Source organism: Myotis nattereri, assembly GCF_964212035.1.
Source record: "Myotis nattereri genome assembly, chromosome: 12".
NCBI lineage: Eukaryota > Metazoa > Chordata > Mammalia > Chiroptera > Vespertilionidae > Myotis > Myotis nattereri.
In genome coordinates this window covers 82,939,664-82,961,462 of record NC_138087.1, presented here as the reverse complement: position 1 = coordinate 82,961,462, position 21,799 = coordinate 82,939,664, and the positions used below count along the sequence as shown (strand labels likewise).

The window sequence follows — 21,799 nt, the reverse complement described above, 5'->3', positions numbered from 1 at the left end:
TGCCACTGCTGCTGCTGGTCTGGGGAACACACTTTGAGAAACTCTGCTCAAGGCCAGTGTCTCCTAAGAGAAATACAATAGCAGCCACACACACAATTTAACGTTTTCTAGAAACCACCTCTTTAAAAAGTATAAAGAAACAGGTGAGATCAATTCAATATATTTTACTTAACCCAATACATCCAAAGTACTATTTCAAGGTGGGGTCAATATAAAAACATTAAAGTATTTAACATTGAAGATCCATAGCAGGAAGGCATGGAACAGACTGACACACCTCGATGTGGGTTGGGGGGGCGGGGCGAGAAGAGCTAAACCAAAGAACTTATATACTTACATGCACAGCCCATGGACACGGGCAATAGGGTGGTGAAGACCTGGGAGAGGGGAGGGGCTGGAGGAGGGGGAAAAAGAGGGGGGAATGTGAGATATCTGTAATACTATCAACAATAAAAATATATTTTAAAAAGCATCTCACATTGTTTTTTTCCTCCTAACTCTCGGAGACCCGGTGTGTATTTTACAGCAAACTCAACGGTCCCGCGTGGCTAGTGGCGCTGAGCTGCAAAGCGCAGGCAAGCAGGTGCAGGAAGAAGGGAGCGGCAAGAGAACTACATCTCCCGGGAAGCTATGGGCGCATACCATGACGCACTTCCGGCGCGTCGGCGGATGCAAGCCGGATGCGAAGAACCACATATCCCAGCATGCCCAGGCGCGCCCTGTGACGCACTTCCGGCGCAGCGGCAACAGCGCGCCCCCGGCGGCTCGGCAGCGGAGCAAGTCGACAGCTCAGACCGCCGCGAGTGACAGGCGGCCGGCCGACGGGGCCGGGGTGGGGCGGCGGGGCCCGCGAGCGAGCGAGCGCGCGGGAGGCCTGGCCCCGCCCCTGCCCGCCCTGCCCGGTGACCTTCAGGGCCCGAGTGGCGGCGGCGGCGGCGCGATGTTCGTGCAGGAGGAGAAGATCTTCGCGGGCAAAGTGCTGCGGCTGCACATCTGCGCGTCCGACGGCGCCGAGTGGCTGGAGGAGGCGACCGAGGACACCTCCGTGGAGCAGCTCAAGGAGCGCTGCCTCAAGCAGGTGAGGCCGGCGGGCCCCGGCCTCCGCCCGCCGCCCCTTCCCCAGCCTCCCCTCCCCGACCCCCGCGCCTCTGGGCGCCCCCCGTCCCGCCCTCCCGAGCAACTTGTACGGCCCGGGAGGCGGGGGCGGACCGGGACACAGGCTGGCAGAGGGCGGGCGCCGCGGGGCAGGCCCGGGGGCCCAGCGGCGTGTTGCCTGGTTGTCGGGAGGTCCCGGGTCCTCGGCAGCTCCCCGCGCCCGAGCAGGACGGGGGTCGCCCGGCCTTCCCCGCAGGGCCGGCCCCTTGGCGCGGCGTCGGGCTGGCTGGCCGGCCGCGGGGACCTGGCGGCGGGGTCACCTGAAACAGCGCCCGGCTGCTCGTGGCCGTCACACGGGCCGGCGGAGGCCCCAGGGGAGGTCCCCTCGCGGCCTGTGAGCGGATTCACCGGAAATGCTCCGGCCGGCCGGCCAGCGGCCCCGGCGCTCGGGGCTGGAGGCCGTTCGCGGGCTTTGTCCGCACACGCTCCCGGCAGGGACCGGCCGCCCCAAGAGCTGCCCCCGGGCGGGTAGGTCCCGCCCTGTGCCCGGCTGTGCTGGACGGTGCTGTGCCCTCCGGGTAGCCCTCCAGCCGGGACTGCCCGGAGTCACTGGCGGGTGTGGTTCTGGGGGCCGCCGCCTCCGGCCCCCGCTGACCCCCCGCCCCCACCCCAGTCTCGGCCGGGAGGAGGGGCTCGTGCTTGAGGGGCAGGGACGTTTTGGCCACTTTCTTGGTTTTCTGCTACCCAGTCGGTGTGTGTGTTTCATTTTTATTTTATTTCCCATCACCACGTACCCCTCTGTACGCTGTTCCCCTGCACCCCTCCCTCCGCAGTCCCCACGCCGCTCCGTGTGGCTTCACCCTCGAGCAGACCACAGGCCAGCAGGAGGGAGAGGAGCGGGTGCCCCTGGTACCGGCTGAGAGCGGCACCATTGCTGTGCCGTCCCCCCAGGAAGGAAGTTGCTTAGGGTGGGCTTGCAGCCGCCGTCCAGGGCCAGGCTCTCAGCGGGCCCCAAGCAAACCTGTGGATTCAAGGAATGCATGGAGCTAGGTCAGCTGTCCCGGATGCACCGGGTGGGGAGGGGTCTGGGTAAACCCACCTGGCATTTATTCTCACTCACTGAGGGTAGATTTACATAACGACTGCAGCCTTACTTTATGAAGGGGAACCGGAAGTGAGGGTGCTGGGTTTCAGGAGCTCTTGGGGTTAATTAGGCAGCCCGTTCGGTATGATGCTAGTTATTTTGTTTCTGAGGTTGAGTATTCCAGCCAGTATTGAGATGTAACGTTTGGGATTTGGGGGGCATTGTCCTACTTTAGATTGAGATGCCATTCCAGTCTGCAGGGGGGCGCTGTGGGGAAGGGGGGGGGCGGGGATGGTGGGAGGATCTGACCCAGGGAGTGTCCGCCAAAGAAGGGCCTGCGGGCTGAGCTGTCGGTCAGAGCCCAGAGGCCTGAGGCCGCCAAGGGACTTCTCCAGCTGAGCACTTGAATGTCACCCTGGAAACTAGCTGCTGACTGTCCTGCTGCCGCCAGAGGGGCAGTGAGGTGGGTGGGTGTGAGCTCAGGCTCCTCCCCCAGGGGTCCCCGGTGTGTGCTCAGTTGGTGCCCCTTTTCCTCCTCCCTCTCCTCTCCTGGGCTCTATTGCTTTATTTTTTAAAAAATGTTTTTATTAATTTTAGAGAGAGAGGAATGGAGAGGGGGAGAGAGAAAGAGAAACATCGATCACTTGCCTCCCATAGGCACCCATACTGGGGACTGAACCACAACCTGGGCAGGTGCCCTCACCAGGAATCGAACCCGTGGCCTTTCGGTGCCTCGGACACACTCAGCCAAGGGAGCCACACCGGCCGGGGCTGTACTGCTTTACTAGGGAGGGCTCTTCCCATCCCCTGAAAGAAGTTAACCCCATGGTTGCCACTCCCCTTTGGTTTTACGCAGACGGGGCTCCAGCCCCCCTTGCCTGGGAGTTCAGGAAGGGACAGCGGGAACCGTCTTGTGCGAGGTCCGTAGGCGCTTCGTTTCAGAAAATGGCCCCTGTGAGGTGCTGGGTGTGCCTGTCTGGTGAACTCCCGTGGCACTGCAGTCCGCACCGTGGCACCTGCTGGTGTGGCTGGGGCGTTTCTCGGTCACGGGAAGGTGTGTCTGCAAGGGACAAGTTACAGCAGGTGCCAGAGAAGCTCCACCTCTGCTCTGGGGAGCAGCAGGCTTGGGAGTGTCAGCCTGCCCGCCCGGCCACGGGCTCTGTGGGCGTTCTGTGGCTGTGCCTTGGTTTGCTCACGCTTCTGACCGAGTGAAGCCCCGTGCACCGTGTGGGTGACTCGCACACGCACATACGTGTTGCTCCTGGCGTGCTCCAGGCGTGTTGCCGAGTACAGTGTTTCTCAGGAACCAGTATGAGGATTGTTTTGGAAAATGTGCTTCACGGACTGTATTCTGAACTATATTCCCATCAACTGGCGGCACAATTAGGAACGAGAAGAAGCACCCAGTGTTTCTGGAGGCGGAGCCTGGCTACTTTCCTGGGCATGGATGACGGCCCCGAGGCCTCCGTGGCCCTTTCTCTGTTCAGCGCTAGATGACTGGGACTTCGAGTTCCAGGACCCGGGGCTGGTAGGTCCTGCGTGCTGTTGCAGCTGCCTCCAGCCTGGACAGTGCTCCCACCCTTGGCTGGGGCCGGCAGGTGCTCCGAGGGCCGGGGAGGAGGGCCTGGTGCTGCTTCCTGGTGCTCGTACCCCCACCTGATGGGGAAGCCACAGGGGAAGGACATGCTCCCTCTGTTCGGAGCCGCAGGGTGTCAGCCCGGGCTGCAGAGACGTCTGTGGGTGCTGCCTGAAGTGCCAGGTGTGCCCACTCTGCTCAGCCGGGCTCTGCCTCAGGGAAGGGCCGCAGTTGGCAGGGGGGTGCCCCTCTGGTGGTGCAGGTGAGCAGCTCATGCTCCCACATCTCCACGCCGGGGCTGCCAGTGTTTGCTGGCTCCTCAGGGAAGGTGAGCTGCTGGCGATCAGAGCAGGATTGAGCTCCGGACCCGCCATCCGGGCGGCGAGGGTGCACGTCACCACAGGCCATGCCTGCTGTGTGCAGGGGCCCTGGTGGGGTTGACGGGCCTAGAAGAGGAGGGCAGGGGCCTGGGGCTGTGGCTCCTGTGCGGGGAGGGCAAGGGGCGCGTGTGCATTGGGGCACACTGCTGGTCTGTCCTGCTCCTTACGCTGTCTCCAGGGCCTTCCACAGGGGCGGGGGGCGGGTCTTCAGTGTGTCCCGTCCCCCCACTGTGTTCTGGAGTTCCAGCCCTGGTCAGTGAGACCCACTGTGTCCCTCTGGTCTTCCAGGAGAGGCCCCCCAACAGCACCTGCAGCTTTGGGGTCTCTGGCTGTCCTTGGTGAGCCGGGGCGGAGCTGCCTGCAGGTGTCTTCTCGGTCGGGATTTGCGGGCATGTGGTGGTCAGGCCCTCTGGGCCTCCCTGTGGGCCAGCTTCTCTGTGCTGCCTCTCTCTCGCTCACGTTCTGTGTGAGAAAGAAAAGCAGGCGCAGTCATACTCAGACCCTCAGATCCTCAGGACACAAGGGCCTGCTGTTTCCAGGTTACAGTGACTCCTCAGGTCTTCCCAGACCAGAGGGGAGCGACTGGCACTGCCACTGATTGCCAGAGTGTTTCCTGTCGGCTCCTCCGTTTCAGGACCCTCAGCGGGTGGTGGGCAGATCGCAGGCCGGGGCTGGGGGGGTGGGCAGGTCGCGGCCGGGGCTGGGGTGGTGGGCAGGTCGCGGCCGGGGCTGGGGTGGTGGGCAGGTCGCGGCCGGGGCTGGGGTGGTGGACGGATCGTGGCCGGGACTGGGGCGGTGGACAGATCGCGGCCGGGGCTGGGGTGGTGGCATTTCATTGCTTGGCTGGTGAGGAAGCCCGTGAGGCTCCTGTGTGGCTGTGGTCCAGGCTCTCTCTTGCTAACATTACTATTTATTTGTTTTCTGTCTTGAAATATTTGATTTTCCCCCGAGTGTGCTCATGGGAGCTTAGAAGACCCCAAAAGTGTCACCCAACACAAGCTGATCCACGCTGCCTCCAAGCGGGTGCTGAGTGACGCCAAGACCATCGCGGAGGAGAGCGTCCAGGACCACGGTAAGCGCCTCGGGAGCCCTGGCGGGCGGGCCCAGAGGAGGGGCCGTCAGAGGCCACGTCCGGTCGGAGCGGGAGACCGGGTCGTCTTCTCCCTTTACTCAAACCAGCGTGCGTGGCGGGACGTTTGTGAGAACCAAGGAAACGGGACGCGAACGGGCAGCGTCCGTCAGAAGGGAAAGGTGACTCCGTTGTAAATCCTGTGTCGAAGCAGAAGGCAGGTGTGCAGAGCGGCCGCTCCGTTCAGGCGCTGGGGTCCGGCGGCTGCTCCCCCCTGCACACCCTCGGTCGCTCACTCGCCGCTCTCTGTCCAGAGGCATTTGGGGAAGAAGCCTTGGTTTTCTTTGTTTAAAAAAAAATTGTTTTTATTGATTTCAGAGAGGAAGGGAGAGAGAGAGACATCAATGCTGAGAGAGAGTCATTGATCGGCTGCCTCCTGCACGCCCCACACTGGAGATGGACCCCGAAATCCAGGCCTGTGCCCTCACCAGGAATCGAACCGTGACCTCCTGGTTCATAGGTGGACGCTCAGCCCCTGAGCCACACCTGCCGGCGAAACCTCGGCTTCTATCTCGAAGGGCGGTCTGGATCCTGGACGCCCTTCAATCTGTCCTGAAAGCACTGGAAGCGTTTGCTGACCCCATCGAGTGTGGGGGTCAAGGCCAGAACCAGGTGGGAGTTGACCCCACGCTGGGCTGTGGCTGAACTGACTGCGCCTCCAACCTCCCAGACTTCCAGTGGCCCCTTGAAATGAGAACATTGTGCACGACTCCCCCCGTTTTCTGCACGGTTGTCGGGAGGCGCTGAGTGTGCCTCCTGGGCACCGGTGACCTCTGTGACCCGCAGCCGGCTCTTGCCGAGCCTGGAGCCTGTGTGTGAGCCAGGGGCGTGCAGACATGGGCACTGAGGGAAGGCGGGCTGGTGTGGACGCCTGGGCAGGAGGCCCCCGGGGGAGCCCTGCTTCTCTGTCCGTGGCCAGCGGCTACTTTGTGGACATGAGACCATAACCAGCTTGACGGCTGTTTCTCCCTAGATGTCCTGCTGCTGGTGAAAAGGCGAGCGCCGTCTCCGCTTCCTAAGATGGCTGACGTCTCGGCCGAGGAAAAGGTGAGCCTCAGTGGGACTGAGAGCTTTGTGAGCGAGAGCACCCCCCGCCCAGCCTTCGGGGACACACGCTCTGTGCGCCAGTCGTTCACAGGCAGGCGAAGTGGGCACAAGGGGTTCTGTCTGGGCTGAGCTGAGTGACCGAGGCCTGTCCGGCTGCTGGTCACGTGACTGGCCCCGGACCACCTGGCTCTGCGTTGAGGCTGGAGCGGAGAGGAGTGTGTGGATGTTCTCGTGGCGGAGCCTACGTGCCGTGTGCGCCCCCAGCCTGTGCTGACCGCTCGGGCCGCCGCTGACCACAGCCCCACAAAACAAGGGGTACACGTGGGGTGGGGGCACGTTCGCCACTCCAGAGGGACGGGGTGAGTGTCAGCGTCCCTGAGTGAATTCCTGGCCGGCCCGGTGCCTGTCTGATCTGCATCTTGGGGCAGAACCCGAGGTCCCTGGGATCCGCATGCACCTGCGCCTTCGCTCTGGGCCCTCAACTCACAGGCGCGCACAGCCGCCCGAAGCTGCGTGGTGCGTGCAGGAGGCTGGCACATGTGGTCCCTGTCCAGACCTGTGCCTGGTGCCAAGCCGTTAACTTCACAGCTTTTCCTTCCTTATCTTCAGACACAGAGTTTCTTATTCACGCTCTGAGGTGCTGGGGAGAGCGTTCACTGGGAGGAAGCAGGCCGACGCGGCTGGGCACGGGGTGGGAGGGCACGGCACTGCTGCAGGGTCTCCTGGGAGGGCGGCGAGGGAGGGGCCCTCTGGGTGGCCCTTCTTATCTGCCAGCACAGCCGGCACCGCAGGCCGCTCAGCCCATCTCTGGGAGACAGGCCTGGGCCTGCCTCTGCCTGCGGGTCTGCCACGTCGGGAGCTGCGGGCGGACGGCCATCCTCAGCCTCCGCCAGCTCTGCCACTTGCAGCCCCTTTCTCTGCATGAACGCTGTGATGTTGGTATGTTTCATGGGTTGTTATTTGTTTTGAGTGGACAGCAGGCTCTGTAGAAGTCCCAGAGTGCCATGAATCTCCTCGGAAGGGTCGCCTGCTCTCCGCCTGCCAGGCTTCCTGGAGGCCACAGCCCCGGGCCTCATTCACCTGTTTCCGTAACGCTCCCCCAGCTCCACCCACGCGATCGGTGTCCCCCTGTTGGCTCCAGAAGGTCTGGTCCCCCCGCCCCTGGGGTCAGATCACGGCTCTCTGAAGCAGAGTCAGGTCTGTCAGTGCTGTCAGCAGCCCCTCCTCCGTCCGAGTCAACGCCCCAGCTCACCCTGTCAGGCAGCCCCTCTTCTAGCGCCAGGAGCTGCCTCGTCGTTCTGTCTGGTTCCTACGGGCCCATCACTGATTTTCCACTTCCTCGCCAGAACTGATAAACCCCTCTGAGAGCGGGGTCCCGGGGGTGAGGCCCTGCCAGTTCACTTCCCAGGGGGTGCCCTCCAGGTCGTCTGCTCCAGCTGCCTCCAGGCCTGTGTGCAGCCCGGCCTTCCCCTCCCCCATCGGACCCTCCTGTGGCAGGGCCTCTGAGCCTCTAGGTCTGCGTCTGCGTCCGGTTGCACCAATCAGTGCCAGACTTCCCAGCAAAACCGCGACTCCCAGGCTGCCAGGTCCACGTCTGGTGGCTCACAGTTTAGGGGCTGAGGCGCCAACTCCTTCATAGCGTCAGCCGGGGCTGCTCTCAGCTCCTGGGGCTCCTGTGTGCCTGCCACACAGCCCCGTATCCTCAGAGCGGCAGCAGTGTCTCCTGGGCTGCCTCCCTCTGGCCCAAGGCCAGCCTGGTTAGGTCAGGCCCACCAGTGGGCACTGTCTTTATTTTTTTATTTTTGTTAAATATATTTGTATTGATTTCAGAGAGGAAGGGAGAGGGAAAGAGAGATAGAAACATCAATGATGAGAGAGAATCGTTGATTGACTGCTTCTTGTATGTCCACTACTGGGGATTGAGCCCACAACCTGGGCCTGTGCCCTTGACTGGAATCGAACCCGGGACCCTTCAGTCCGCAGGCCGATGCTCTATCCACTGAGCCAAACCGGCCAGGGCCGGCACCTTTTCTTAAAGTGGCTGTGCCGTGGGACAGACCGGCCCAGAGTGAGCTCATCCTGCTCAGGCCGGCATTGGGGTGAGAGGCTGGTGGAGGAGCTCGTCCTGCCCTGCGGTGCCCCTGCCCCCGGCCTGGCCGGGGGGGCTGCTCCCTCCGCAGCGCTCGGTCCCGGTCTGAGTGAGTCGGTGCCGTCGCTCCGGTTCGCTTCCTGCCCTGTTTTTCTCACCAGCTCTGCGTCTGTTCCTTTTCCCTTGCGTGGGGGGCGGGGCAGAAGGAGCAAAAGGTGAGTTTCCCGTGGCTCGTGGGACCCAGTTCTGTGTTCCCCAGAGGCTGGCTGCTCCCCAGCCCGAGGGGCCACGGGGGGTGTCTGCGCCGCCCTGTCCTGCCACGGCGCCGGCGTCCGAACGGCACGTGGTCTGTTTGTGGGGCTGGCCCAGAGCCCTCCGGAACCTTCTCCAGCTCCCAGAGCGGACCCACTGTCCCGGGTCAGGCTCTGTCCGGCCCACCTGCGTGGTGTTGCCACTGTTCCCTCACATTAACTCTGACTCTGGTTCCGTTTCTGTGTAGAAAAAACAAGAGCAGAAAGCCCCCGACAGAGACGCGATCGCCCGAGCCACGGCCGGCCTGCCCTCCTGCAACATGGACCGGGCCGTGGTCCAGACCAGCCTCCGAGACGTGAGCGCCGCTGGGGGGGGGGGGGGGGGCGGGTCCTCGTCACCAATGGGGGGGGCGGGTCCTCCTCACCAATGGCGGGGGCGGGTCCTCCTCACCACTGTGGGGGGGGGGGGGCGGGTCCTCGTCACCAATTGGGGGGCGGCCCGGAAGTTCTTGAAGAACTGGGGAGGCTGGGTGACAGGGACACGAACTCGGGGTACTTTTTGCAACTTTTCTGTAAACCTCAAGTTTTTTGAAGTAAAAGTTTTCAAAGCCACGAAGGCGGGCTGGCAGGATGGGTGCTTCTGTGCCCGAGTCTTGTCCCGAGTTCGGCAGGAGCCTAGACGAGGTCTGACAGGGTCTCGGGGACTTCGCCTTGGAAGTCGTAAGTGAGGGAGCAGCGCCTTCCTCTGGGCGTGCCCGGCCCTCGGGTGCCTGTGCCCTGCAGCGTGGGCGCCCTGTCGATCCCGTCTCGGCACTGCCACAGCCCTGGCACTGTCTCTCCTGGGCGTGTCCCCACGTGGGGTCTCACGGTGGCTGAGGCTGGCTGTGGGAAGGGATGGCCGGTTCCCCGTCCCGTCCAAGGTACAGGTCCCAGCGACGGGACGCTGCTCCCGTGTCACAGCCCCTCCCCCTCTGCTCAGCCTGAGACACCGCTCCCTGCTCACCCTCTCCCCGCCCTTCCCTGCTCACCCTCTCCCCGCCCTCTCCCTGCTCACCCTCTCCCCGCCCTTCCCTGCAGTTCCAGACGGAGCTGCGGAAGATCCTGCTGTCCCTCATCGAGGTGGCGCAGAAGCTGCTGGCGCTGAGCCCGGGCGCCGTGGAGCTGTTTACGAAGGCCAACGGTGCGTGCGAGCGGGTGGCGTGTGCCCACGCCCGCGTCTGCTCCCCACAGCCTGAAGCTGAAGCTGCCGGGCTGCTCTCTGCTCAGTAGACGTGGGCGGGGCACTCTCACCCACCTTCCTGCTCCTACGAGAGAGCTGACGGGCGCCTCAGGTGACCCAGGGCCCAGCAGGGTCGCCACCAACCCCTGGGGCTCAGACGAGGCCCTAGAGCTCCAGGGGGTGCCTGGGAAGCACCCCTCGTGGGCGGCCCTGCCAGGCCCCTCACCGGCCACATGTCGCCCACAGCGATGCTGGATGAGGACGAGGAGGAGCGGGTGGACGAGACGGCCCTGCGGCAGCTCACGGAGATGGGCTTCCCCGAGAGCAGGGCCGTGAAGGCGCTTCGGCTGAACCAGTACGTGGGGCCCGCCCGGGGCTGGTCGAGGGTCTGCCCTGCGGTGACTCCCTGTCCCACACGCCCTGGGTCGGGTCCCGTGTGTGAGTTAATTCAAAGTGGTGCTTTAACGCCTGCCCCGCCGTCACTGGCCTGGCACCACGTGTGCGGGTCAGAACTCGCTCGCTCTGGGGAGACAGCCTTGCTTCGTGCGTGGGGAGGGGGGCACCCCAGGGGGAGGCCGTGTGGTCGCTAACAGTCCTCAGTTCCCGTCTCTGGTTACGTGTCCTCGTGGACGTCAGAGCTGAACGGTCCGTCAGCCAGAGGACGGCCGTGGCCACCTTCCTCTTCCCCGGTCCTGAGCCCTCGGGCTCCTGTTGCTCGCAAAGTGGGTTCTGTGGCCCGGCCCCCACTGGCCTGAGTGAAGGTCCTCACCGCAGGGTGTCGGCAGCGCCTGCTTGAGGCCTCCCCCCATTGCGGGGCTTTTCCTGACGGGAGGGAAAGGGCCTCGGGACCCCTGGACGTGTTGGAAGGAAAGGCTTCTTACCTTTCAGCATGTCGGTTCCCCAAGCCATGGAGTGGCTGATTGAGCACGCGGACGACCCCGCCATCGACACGCCGCTTCCAGGCCACACCTCGCCGGGTACCACGGGGGCTGAAGCTTCGGCCGAGGCTGCTGCCGGCTCCAGCGAGGACGATGAGGAGGCCAGAGACGAGCTCACAGAAATCTTCAAGAAGATCCGAAGGAAAAGGGCATTTCGGGCTGATGCTCGGGTTCGTGTCCTGCCAGGGAGACCCGCCGCTGTCCCCTTGGGTGGCATTGCCTGGGCCACGCGCTGAGCCGAGCCGCCAGCCCTGGGGCCGCCCTCCGTCCTCACTGGGCCCCGGAGGCCGTTTCCTCTGAGCAGCCAGTCAGCACATCTGCCACCTGCTGAACCCACAGCAGGTCCTTGTCGCGTAACCAGGGCCTGTGAGCCGTCGGTGTTCCTCCTATAGCAGTTGTAAACGAGGGGCGGGGTCTGAAGGCTGGGCGTCGGCCTCTCCCTGATCTGTCCAGTCGGGGAAGGTCCAGCAAGTGTGCCATGTGCAGACGGGCAGCCCTGGTGCCAGGACCCTGCCCGGTGCTCCCGTGAGAATGGGGGGTGTCCCTGTGTCACCGCCGGGACGTTTGGGCATCTCTTCCCGGCCGAGATGGAGGACAGTCTATGATGTTAGTGGAAGAGGCCACCCTGTCCTGATTCCGCAGTGGGTTCCTGGTGATTGTGCACGACTCTGATGACTTCTCCGGTCATTCATGGTGGGCCTGGAGCTAGGAGGGGCCAGAGAGCCAGTGAAGAGCCTGGGAGGAGGAAATGCTGGCTGATGGCTGCGGCTGGTGTGGCTCCGTGGTTGCGCTTCATCCTGTGCACCGAGGGGTCAGGTTCCTGGTCGGGGCACAGGCCCGGGTTGTGGGCTCGATCCCCAGGAGGGGATCGTTGATGTTTGGGTCTCTCTCTGTTCCTCTCCCTTCCTTTCTCTAAAATCAAGAAAAACGTATGTGAAGAAAACACTGTCTTGTGAGCTCAGAGCAGGTGGGCTCCGCAGGCTCTTTCCCGAGTTCTCTGGAGCCTCTGACGCCCAGGCCAGGCCAGCGCGCCGCCAAGGCCACCCCACACGGCAGCACCTGTGCCCACAGCCCCAGCGTGTCAGACCATAACGTGGGGGCAGTCGAAAGCGAGGACGTTAGGGCCCGCCTAGGTGGTGAGACGGTTGTACCCCGACAACCACGGAGCTCACCGAGGGCTCTGAGGCGAGCCTGGCCCCTCTGGCCCTGGGGTGAGTGGCGTCCCGTCCCCGCGGTCTGTCCCCAGGGCAGGCGCCCTCCGCCTTCCTGGCCTTGTCCCTCAGTGCCAGGAAGCCTGTGAGGAGACAGCTGTGAAGTGGACCGAGGTGCTGGGTGAAGCCCTCCGCTAAGTTAGCCCGTGGACCGGGTCCACACGACCCGGGTCCCAGTGCACGGCGCTGACGGCCTGTGGCTTCTTCTTAGGCCGTCATTTCCCTCATGGAGATGGGCTTCGACGAGAAGGAGGTGATGGACGCCCTGAGAGTGAGCAACAACCAGCAGAGCGCCGCTGTGAGTACAGGGGCGGGGCCGCGGGGGCGCCCCGTGTCGGCAGGCTCCTGGGGGGCTCGCAGGCAGGCTGCTCTTTCGCTTTTAAAGTGAGACAGTGGGTAGATTCTAATTGTGTGAGAAGTTTAAGTATTCAGGGGATTCTGGGCACTAACCCATTCGCTTTGTTAGACAAGTTCTGAACTGGGTCCCGTTCAGCGAACACCCTGGCTGCTGACGGCACTGCCTGGGGTGTCTCAGCGGTGGCTGGCTCGTCCCTTCGGGTGGCAGAGCCAGCGGTCACATGAGTCGGTCAGGGGAATGCTCACGCCCCAGGCCACCTCCCCAGTGTCCGCATTTCTTTCTCTCCTCCCAGCACTCGGGCAGGCGCTGCACCCGTTCAGCAAGGGGGGGGGGGGGGGGGGGGCGGTGCCCGCGCTCTGAAGGCCGGGCGGGTCCTCGCTCCTACAGCGCCCCGCGTCGGGGCTTTGCTTTCCCGGGAAGGCCCTCCCACTCAGCACGGGGCCTGTTGGGTGGTGACCGTCCAGGGCTGACAGCTGTGCTTTTGCTTGCAGTGCGAGTGGCTGCTGGGGGACCGGAAGCCCTCCCCCGAGGAGCTGGACAAGGGCATCGACCCCAACAGCCCCCTCTTCCAAGCCATCCTGGATAACCCCGTTGTGCAGCTGGGCCTCACCAACCCCAAAACACTGCTCGGTACGTGTGCCTGCCCTACACTGCCCATGAGACCCGCCCAGAATACCCAGATGTTCCTGCGTGATAGACGCCGCAGCCCAGCCCAGAGCCGTCCCTGCGCACGTGGGCCCTCCGTGTGCTGCTGCCTGCGTCACTGGGGCCGGGATCGGGCTCTGCTCGTGGTGGACCAGCTCCTGTGCGCTGACCCCCACACTCTGAAAACCTGCACAGTGGTCCTCCAGGTGCAGGGGAACTAATAAGCTTGCACCTTGCCTTCAGCTTAAAAAAACACTGTATTTAAAAAGCCAAGAGCATTCCAGGCCCTCAGAGCCACTGGGCGCCCTCCCTACAGAGCGCCCAGGTCCTCGGCTCTGCTGTTTCTGGACGTGTTGTCACGTGTGCATTGTCCAGGCAGCCTGCGTGCAGTGCCTGCTGTGTGAGTGGAACGCGTCTGGGCCCACCTGGCTGTAGGCACTCAGTCTCCTGGAGCCAAGCCCTTCCTGAAGCCAGGGCACCAGGACTCCGGCTCCGTTCTGCTCTCGGCCCGGGGCGGGGGGTGAGGTGGGGGTGGAGGGGCTCACACGGCCTCTGTCAGGGCTACCCTGCTCATTCTCATGCCCGCCCTCCGGGGCACACGCAGGTGTCTGGGCAGGGACCTAGGCCGGGCATGTGCGTGCAGGGCGTGTGCTGCGGGAGGAGGGTGCAGGGCTCAGAACCCCGTGCTCCCCAGCACATGGAGGGCACTGGTCGCCCGGCAGGCCCAGGTGCTTGTGGTCGTTGCCGTCTCCCTGACCCTCAAGGCCGAGCCCCCCTGGAGGCCAGCACTCCCAGGCCCTCGGCCCCGAAAGGCCATCAGCTCGATTTTGGCCTCTCTCTGGTGGGTTCTCCTTGTTCCCCCGGGAGTTCCTCTTGGTCTTACCGGCCCCGCCTTCCTCACTCCCACGGACGCAGGTCCTGGGTCCAGTGCAGTTGGCTGTGTCTGTCTCGATGACACGAAGCCCTGTGGTCCAGGGTCGGGAAGGTGTGCGAGGGGGGGCGGGGCTTCTCTGTACACAGGTCTGCGCTCAGTGAGCGTCTTGCTGAGCTCATCTCTGCTCTGTGTAGGCCCTGGTCCTGCCGCCCTGGAGCACCTCCGGCTCCCCTCCCCTGACAGGGACACGGCCTGGCTCTCCCAGCCTCTGCGGAAGGGCTTTGAGGCTGCGACCAGCCGCCGGTCGTTGGTGATTTTCACGATATACTTGGTCGGGTTAAGGAAGCTCCCTTCCCCCAGTTTGGGTGCTGAGCTTGGAGCCCTGAAAGCACCTCCGTTTCGCTGCTCTTTCCCTCTGTGCGACCTCACGAGGGTTTGCTTTGTGGCTCTGCGCCCCAGCACACGGCTTCCCTCAGGCTCCTGTTCAGACTTGCCTGATACTTTTGCTTATTTATATTTTAAAACAATTTTATTTTATTTTTTAAACCTGAGAACACATTTATTGATTTGAGGGGGGAGCGCGGGCGGGCACTGGGGGACAGGGTCTGACCCATCTCCCCGGGGCCAGGGCTGCTGTGGCCCAGAGCTTTTGCTGGAGGCACCTGTGGTTTTGGAGAAAACAGTTTTGCAAAACTTAAGGTCAGAGTTCTCATGTTAAAGAGCTGCTCAGGTGCCTTGTTAACGTGCTGTTTCTTTAAAGTCACCTTGAGATGAACACTTACAGTTCTCCAACGTGCAACAATGTCTTTATATGTAAGTCCTTTCCGCTTCTGATTGGAACTGGAATTACTGAGTCACGGCCTGACTATTTTTAAGACTCCTGATAGCTGTTGCCAAATTGCTTTCCAGACTTGGAGTCCGGTGAGCACACAGGCCCAGGCTCCCTGCAGAGCTGGGTCGCTGCCCTCTGACCTCAGAGCTGCTGGTGTGACAGCAGGTCAGACAGTGTGGTGGGGCCAGGGGTCTCGGTGGGTGCCCAGCCCGCGTCTATACTAAGAAGCTGTGGAGATTTTCTCCAGCGCGTGCACGCGTGTGTGTTGGGTGTGCACGTGTTGTGTGCGCGTGTGCACACGTGGGTGCACGTGCGTATGAGTGTGAACACATTGCGTGTGCGTGCCTGTGTGCGCGTGGAGGGGCAGCCGCCCACTCCGCCTGGCTCTGTCCCCACAGCGTTTGAGGACATGCTCGAGAACCCCCTGAACAGCACCCAATGGATGAACGACCCAGAGACGGGGCCGGTCATGCTGCAGATCTCCAGGATCTTCCAGACCATGAACCGCACGTAGGCGGCGCCTGCATCTCCCTGCCCCAGCGGCCCCGGGGAGGGGCCCTTTGAACTCTCAGCCAGTTGTGGACAGTGTGAAGACCCTGGCTCCGTGGGCTGAGAGGGGTGGGGCCAGGGCTGGAGGGGCTTCTGCCCTGCCCCCACCCCCTACCCCCCGCCCCCAACCCCTGCACCCAGCCCTGATTGTCCTGCTTTGACCTCACGGCGTAGATGCTCTGTTCCTGGTGTGCCAGGTGCAGCCCAGCCCCCACAGTGTTCACAGACCTGGGGCTGTGCGGGAGGTGTGCCCTGGGGCCCCTTTGGGTTCCTGAAACCTACTTGAACGGCCGTGGGCGCGGCTCTCCCGTCACCAACCCTTTGGAGGTCGCATGTTCCAGCCCAGTGTTAGCACAGGCACTCGGTCAGGCAGAGGGTTCAGGGCGACTTCCTTCCACGAATAAACTCCCTCCTGCCTTCTCCGCAGCCTGGTCATCATTCATGCCAGCAAGTGGCACGTTTGCCTTTTCGTGCAGTTCGCCCGCTCGCACTCACCTGGGCGCTCGGTGCCTCCACTTCAACGTTGGGTTGGCAGAGCCTCGTGTTTTCATTGTCCTTGAGGTCCCTGGAGCCGGGTGCCCAACCCAGGCCTGCCATGGCAGGGTTGAAGCATCGCCCGGCTGCCTCTGGCCACTTTCTTTTTTTAAATTTAATTTATTGATTTCAGAGGAGGTAGTGAGAGAGAGCATGCGAGAGAAACATCGGTTTGTTTTCACTTCCTTATGCATTCATGGCTGACTCCTCTAGTGCCCTGACCAGGGATTGAAGTTCAACTTGGGAGCATCTGGACGATGCTCCAACCAACGGACCTTGGCCGGAGCTGGCCGCTTTTTAAAGAAACTACCCATCATTTAGAATGAGAAAGCAAGTCCCCCCTTTTTTGAATCTGCTCATTACTACTGCTGAGAGGAGCTGGTTGTCAGGTGTGTTTTTAAGCTGGTCTTTGGGAGCAGTCGCACCTGCCCACCTGCACTCGGGGAGCCCGGGCCGGGTGCTCACCCCTCCACTGAGCGAGGGTGTGCAGCCTCGTGAGGACAGGTGCCCTGAGGCGGTGGCGGAGAGCTGCCAGGCGGTTTTCTGCTGTGTCTGCGTTTCTTCCTGGGCACTGCCTTGCCTGCGGGGCGGCGGGTAACGGGGGGCTACAGCCCTGACCTGCACGGCCCGGAGGCTTGGTGCTTCTCAGACTGGAGAAGCAGGCCTGGAGGGGCCGGAGCAGCATTGCTGCCTGGGGGCGGCCAGTCCCCAGCAAGACAGGCCCGTGGGCGCCCAGGCAGCCGCTTTTCAGGACTGGACGCTGGCGGAGCAGCCGGGTGGTGGCTCTGGTTGAAGCAATCCTGTGCCTTTCACACCAGGGCACAGCAGAGGTCTCTGGCTCGGGGCAGCCCCCTTTGGCCATGAAGCACAGACGCCCTGTAGCCTCACGAAGACAAGACCAGGCCGCCCAGCTTCTCCTTCCTGTGCTCGGACCAGGGACTCCGGAGCTGCCAGCTGGCGCTCGGACCTGGATCCACTCGCTGCGGCTTCCACGGCGTATCTGCCGTCCTCTCCAGAAACAGCGGATGACACGGGTTTTGGGGCCCGGCGGCTGCTGGAATACCCCCCCGAGTGGCCCTCCCTGCACGGGTCCCCCACGGGAACTGAGGGGCTGTTTTAGGTCAAATGGGCCCCAAAGAAGTGTGGAGTGTCTGCCCTAGTCAACAGGTACAGTCCCCAGCCCCCCGGGCACATCTACAGAATTTAGCCTTTTCAAGAGCATTTTGCCTCCAAAATTCAGAAGGATCTAACGAAGGGGAGGTAGCAAGCAGTTCTGCCTGAGACACTTGTGTCCCAGGGGCAGCTGGGCATGAGCTACTTGGGGTCATCTGGCCAGAGTCAAGTGTTCCAGAAAGGGCTGCCCTGACCACAGGGCTGGAGACCCCAGGGTTGGGTTTGGGGTGATGGGGTCTTGGCACACATGCTAACACCCACTCCGAGGCGTCCCCCTGCTCTCCCCATCCTGCCATGAGGGGCAGAGCCCAGGGCCGGCATGGGCTCTGGCAGGAAGCAGTGTCCACCCCTTCGTGGCCCAGTTGCCGGCCATGCGGTGGTGCAGGATGGAGAATGCAGAGTGCGGACAGGCCAGGCAGGAGCAAACCTGTGCTTGCTCAGGAGCTCAGGGGGGAACCACAATGCAGTCCTGGCTCACAACCCCAGGCGGTCTGAGTGATGGTGGACAGGCTGATCCAGGAGGATGGAGGAGCCAAACAGCCTCCCTCCACCATGGGAGGAGGCGGCACAGCCTCTCTTCAGTGAGGCCGTGTAGTGCCCAGCTCCAGCACACACCACGTCCTGGGTGCGTGGGGACAGCGAGCGGGACAGGCCCTGGCGGTGCTCTTGGCTCCTGGAAGCCTGATGTATGGTTAGGGGACATGTGAGGCAGTACCACGATGATGGGTATGAGCAGGTGGATCGGGAGCCCGAGCCCTGGGGGTGACCCTGCATATCCCATGTCATCTGTGCTGAGATGCTCAAGTCCAAAGCCCAGGATCTTGGAATGTGACCGCTGTTAGAGGCACATTACAGCAAGGTCATCAGGTGGGCCTGGCCCCACCTGCGGGGAAGGAGGCAGCGCCGTGAACACAGGGAGAAGGTCGTGTGCAGGTGGAGGCAGCGAGGCTCCACAAACCAGGGCTCACCCAGGTGGGGACTCTGCAGAGGCAGGGAGGGGCCTGGAGCTGCCTCCCTCGGCCTCAGGGGGACCTCCCGACACTTGGTCTGGACTCCTAGCCCCACAGGGAGAGAACATTTGCCCTGGGGACTCTCCGTCCTCCCTCCTGTGGCCCTAGGTGCAGGCAGCCCTGGGCATGTGGGCTGAGGCCATCAGGACCAGGAAGGTATGTTCACAACTCAACCCTCCAGGTGCCTCCTGACAAGTATGTGACACTTGGTGCCTCCCTTCCAGTTCCCCCTCCGTTAAGGGAGCAGGAGGGTGGCCAGCCTCTGGTGGCTCTGGTGGCCCTTCCCATAATGCACTCAGAAACAGGAAAAACAATGCATTCATATATCCCCAAAAGGTGTGTAATTTGCACTCATAAAACGGTATAAAATGAAGTTTGCAGCCTTGCAACGCACCCTCTCCTCCAGGTGCGCTGGGAGACTGTGCAGGGGCAGCCTTAACACAGGCCCCAGGAAGGGTTCAGGGTCGTGTGGAGCCTGGGGCTGGCTTTGCACAACCTGGGGCCTGTGGCGGCCTCAAGGTCACGAGGGGACTGTGCAACCCAGGGGGCACTGCCAGCCCTGCGTCGTGGGCCTGTGTCTGCCCAGGTGCCCTCAGCCCTGCTCTCTCCAAGGGGGTGATACTCTCCCCAGCGGGGGGCATCCCATCTCCCTCAGGGAGGGGAAGCAAAGGAAATGTGAAGAATTACAGGGGTTTGAGGTCTCCCCTTGTGTTCTCTCCCAACGGAGGAATTAAATTCTAATTAATTAATTAATTAATTCAATTAATTAGGTTTCAGTCAGATTAGCATTTTTCTCCCTGGGGGAGCAGTAATGAAGGAAAGGTTGGGCGGCTGAGCCCTCACACCTGGCCTGGGAATGTCTGGGGCCGAGTGTCAGGGTGCCATGGTCTGGTGGTCGGCCAGGTCTGAGTTAGGAGTGGTCGACCCTCCTGCGTGCATTCAGGGGAACATTTTTCACCGCAGATGCCCCAGCTTTCTCCCAGCGGCTGGGTAGCTGTGGGATCATCGGTTGGTTCCATGGTAACTTGGAGGATAGAGCTCTTGCTGGCCAGGCCTCCCCACGCCGGGTCTGCACTCAGTTCTGCTGCATCTCGGGTTCACCCCGCAGTGCTGGTGAGCACCCCACTGTGCCCAGCCAGGGCGAACACCGCATCCCACTATGTCTATGGGTTACGAGCATTAGACAGAGGGTCGGCAGGGAAGCATGGACCCACGGGGACCTTAGCCCTTGGTCTTGGAGGGAGGAGCACAGGGAGGAGTGGGCAGAGAACAGCAGGGCCAGGCCAGCCCCTGGGGAAGCGGGCGATGGGGGATAGAGCCGACTCAGCTGGCCGGGATCCTTCAGCCTGCGGGCTCCTCTCTGAGCAGAAGGGGCTGGTCTCGAAGCTGAAGCCGTGGAGCTGGGTCCCAGGTTGGCTTTGTTCTTTTAATAAGTTATTTTTTTTAAATTTTTAAATATGTTTCTATTGATTTTTCAGAGAGGAAGGGAGAGGAAGAGAGAAACATCACTTGCTGCCTCCTGCACGCCCCCTACTGGGATCAAGCCTGCAACCACAACCAGGGCGTGTGCCGGGATGGGGAATGGAACCAGCAACCTATTGACGGGTTGACGCTCAGCGGCTGAGCTGCACCCGCCGGGCTCTGAGTTACGTTTTTAGAGCCCTGGGGTTTGCAGAAAACGTAGAGTTCCACTCCTCCCCCCAGTCCCTCCCTGGCCTCTCCACTCTGGCACCCCAGGCCGCCTGTCTCAGGGTTCTGCCTGTACTGCCCAGATATGCCCTCCTGGCCCTCACTGCCCACGGGTCCCAGCCCTCCTGTCGCCCTCCCCCAGGGCTGCTCGCCGCCCCAAGCCCTGGGCAGCCAGCGCTCTCTCGGCTCTGCAGGGCGGGAGGGCGGGGCTCTGGATGCACCTGTCACTGCTGGTGGCTGGGCCCTGAGCGGACATCACTTTACAGCCTGGGTCTTCCTTCTGGCTCCAGGAAGGGGAGGTTGGTGGCACCTTAAAACCCCTGGAGGCTGGGGGCTCCTCACGCAGAGGAAACGGTGTCTCCCTGCCTCCCTCGAGGCTGGGCTTTCTGGCCCCTGGTCGGGGGCACCGAAGCCAGGGGCCCTGTCGGGTCCTCAGATAAGCACCGCGTACCCAGGTGTCACGGTTACAACCACTGGCTGGAGGGGAGGAAGCCGGCCCTTCCCAGGTCCGGTCTAGGCCGGGTCCGTCTTCACCCCGCCCTGGACCCCGGCTGGCGACCACTTGGGACGCTCCGGGCTCTCAGCGCTGCCGGGGGAGGGGGGGGGGCGGGATGCCCCAAGCCTTAGGGGTGTCTCCCCGCTGCCAGTGCTGCAGGGCAGGGACAGATGCTGGAGGCTGCTCTGCGCGGGGTCCCGGTTCCCCGCCCGGCTGTGGGAGGGGGCGTCCCAAGGCTCCCAGCGCGGCTTTAAGGTGAAGCAGGGCATCCCCGGGGCTGCTCCCAGGGCGGTCCCCCGACCCCGAGCCCCGCTGTGGGAGGGACCGACCGCAGGCTGTCAGCGCTGCCAACTGGGAGGGGAAACCCCGGGGAGGGGGGAGGGTCGCCGCCTGGGGCGCTGGGGCTGGGCCCGCGCGGTCCCCCAGGGACGCAGGAGCCTTCGAGAGGGGCTCGGCCCCGTCGGGTAGGGCCGGAACCTCTCGTCCCGACGACCCGGTGCCGAGGAGGAGGCGGCACTGCTCAGACAAAGGGCTGCTGCGGGACCCTGCGGGGCCTGGCCGCCCGCGCCGCGCGACCCCGCGCCCGGCACCCGCGGGAATGGGCGGGGCCTCGGACAGCGCCCACTGCGCCTGCGGAAAGGGGCGGGTCGAGGGCGGGCCGGGGGCGGGGCCTTGGGCAGCTCTCACTGCGCCTGCGGAAAGGGGCGGAGCGAGCGCAGGTCGAGGGCGGGGCAACGGCCCGCGCCCCCTGCGCCTGCGCAGGATCCGGGCGGTGCGCGCGCTCCCGCCGGTTGGCCGCCTCCTCAGCGGTCTCTGCCGCCGCCGCCCCCCGAGTCCGCGCACGCGCCCCCGCCCGGCTCGCGCCCCGCGCCCGCCGCCCCCCGGCCCTCGCGCCCCGGCTGGGCCGCAGCATGCAGCAGCAGCAGCACCGGCGGCGGCGGCGACGGCGGCTCTGAGTGAGGCGGAGCGCCGGGCGGGGGCGGGGCGGCCTGCGGGCCCCGCGCGCGGCGGTCGTGCCCGAGTGTCCAGCCCCGGCCCCACGCGGCCCCGCGGCGCCTTTGTTGCCGGGCGCCCGCCGCGGCGCCTGCCAGCGCGCAGATGGTGGACGCGGGCGGCCGCCCGGGCGGGGACGGCTGGCGGAGGATGGAGGCCGCGCCCGACGGCGCCGCGGACGTCGTGCCGCTGGACCGCTACGACCCGGCGCGCGCCAAGATCGCCGCCAACCTGCAGTGGCTGTGCGCCAAGGCCTACGGCCGAGGTGGGGGGCCGGGGGGGCGGGGGCGGGGGCGCGGGGCAGGCCTCCCTGCTCCTCCCGAGCCGCGCGGGTTAGGGCGCTGGTTCCACCCCCTCCTACCCCCGCAGACGCTGGCCGCCCGCCGAGCGAGGGGCTGTGGCCGGGTGTGCGGAACCGGGCCCTCCCGGGCCAGCCCCCCGGGAGCTCGGGGTCCCGTCGTCGAGTCCGCGTCTTCAGGCCTCGGGAGCCCGTGGTTGGCCGCACCTGTCGGGCCCGCGGACCTCGCGGACCAGGTGGTTCCCGCGGCGGCCGGGCCCAGGCTTCCCCATTCATTCCCGGTGCTTTGTGTCTGCAGGGGATCGCGCTGCTAGCGAGCCACCCCGTCC

General features: G+C 63.8%; 2 protein-coding genes across 2 annotated transcripts in view; both read left to right on the top strand.

The window, feature by feature from the left end:
• Positions 1-796: 796 nt before the first annotated feature.
• Positions 797-15,699, top strand: UBAC1 (UBA domain containing 1). Its single transcript, XM_081102966.1, has 10 exons — positions 797-1,078; positions 5,087-5,207; positions 6,238-6,311; positions 8,900-9,007; positions 9,729-9,831; positions 10,117-10,225; positions 10,759-10,978; positions 12,231-12,317; positions 12,869-13,007; positions 15,127-15,699. Exons 1-10 carry the CDS (start codon positions 941-943, stop codon positions 15,240-15,242), a joined length of 1,215 nt encoding a protein of 404 aa, XP_080959092.1. The 5' UTR covers positions 797-940; the 3' UTR covers positions 15,243-15,699.
• A 5,578-nt stretch (positions 15,700-21,277) lies between these two features.
• The window catches only part of CAMSAP1 (calmodulin regulated spectrin associated protein 1), a gene marked incomplete at its 5' end in the record, with an annotated part of 31,353 nt that continues 30,831 nt past the window's right edge, over positions 21,278-21,799 (top strand). The window contains one exon of the mRNA XM_081104151.1: positions 21,278-21,437. Within this exon, the coding sequence (XP_080960277.1) occupies positions 21,278-21,437 (160 nt within the window). The remainder of the gene's footprint in view (positions 21,438-21,799) is intronic.

What these genes read in the sequence shown, in the direction of transcription:
- UBAC1 (XM_081102966.1), top strand. Translation starts at nt 941, where the DNA reads ATGTTCGTGCAGGAGGAGAAGATCTTCGCGGGCAAAGTGCTGCGGCTG. An exon ending in ACGTCTCGGCCGAGGAAAAG is followed by an intron (nt 6,312 to 8,899) that starts GTGAGCCTCAGT and finishes GTTTCTGTGTAG; the next exon opens with AAAAAACAAGAGCAGAAAGC. An exon ending in AAGGCGCTTCGGCTGAACCA is followed by an intron (nt 10,226 to 10,758) that starts GTACGTGGGGCC and finishes CTTACCTTTCAG; the next exon opens with CATGTCGGTTCCCCAAGCCA.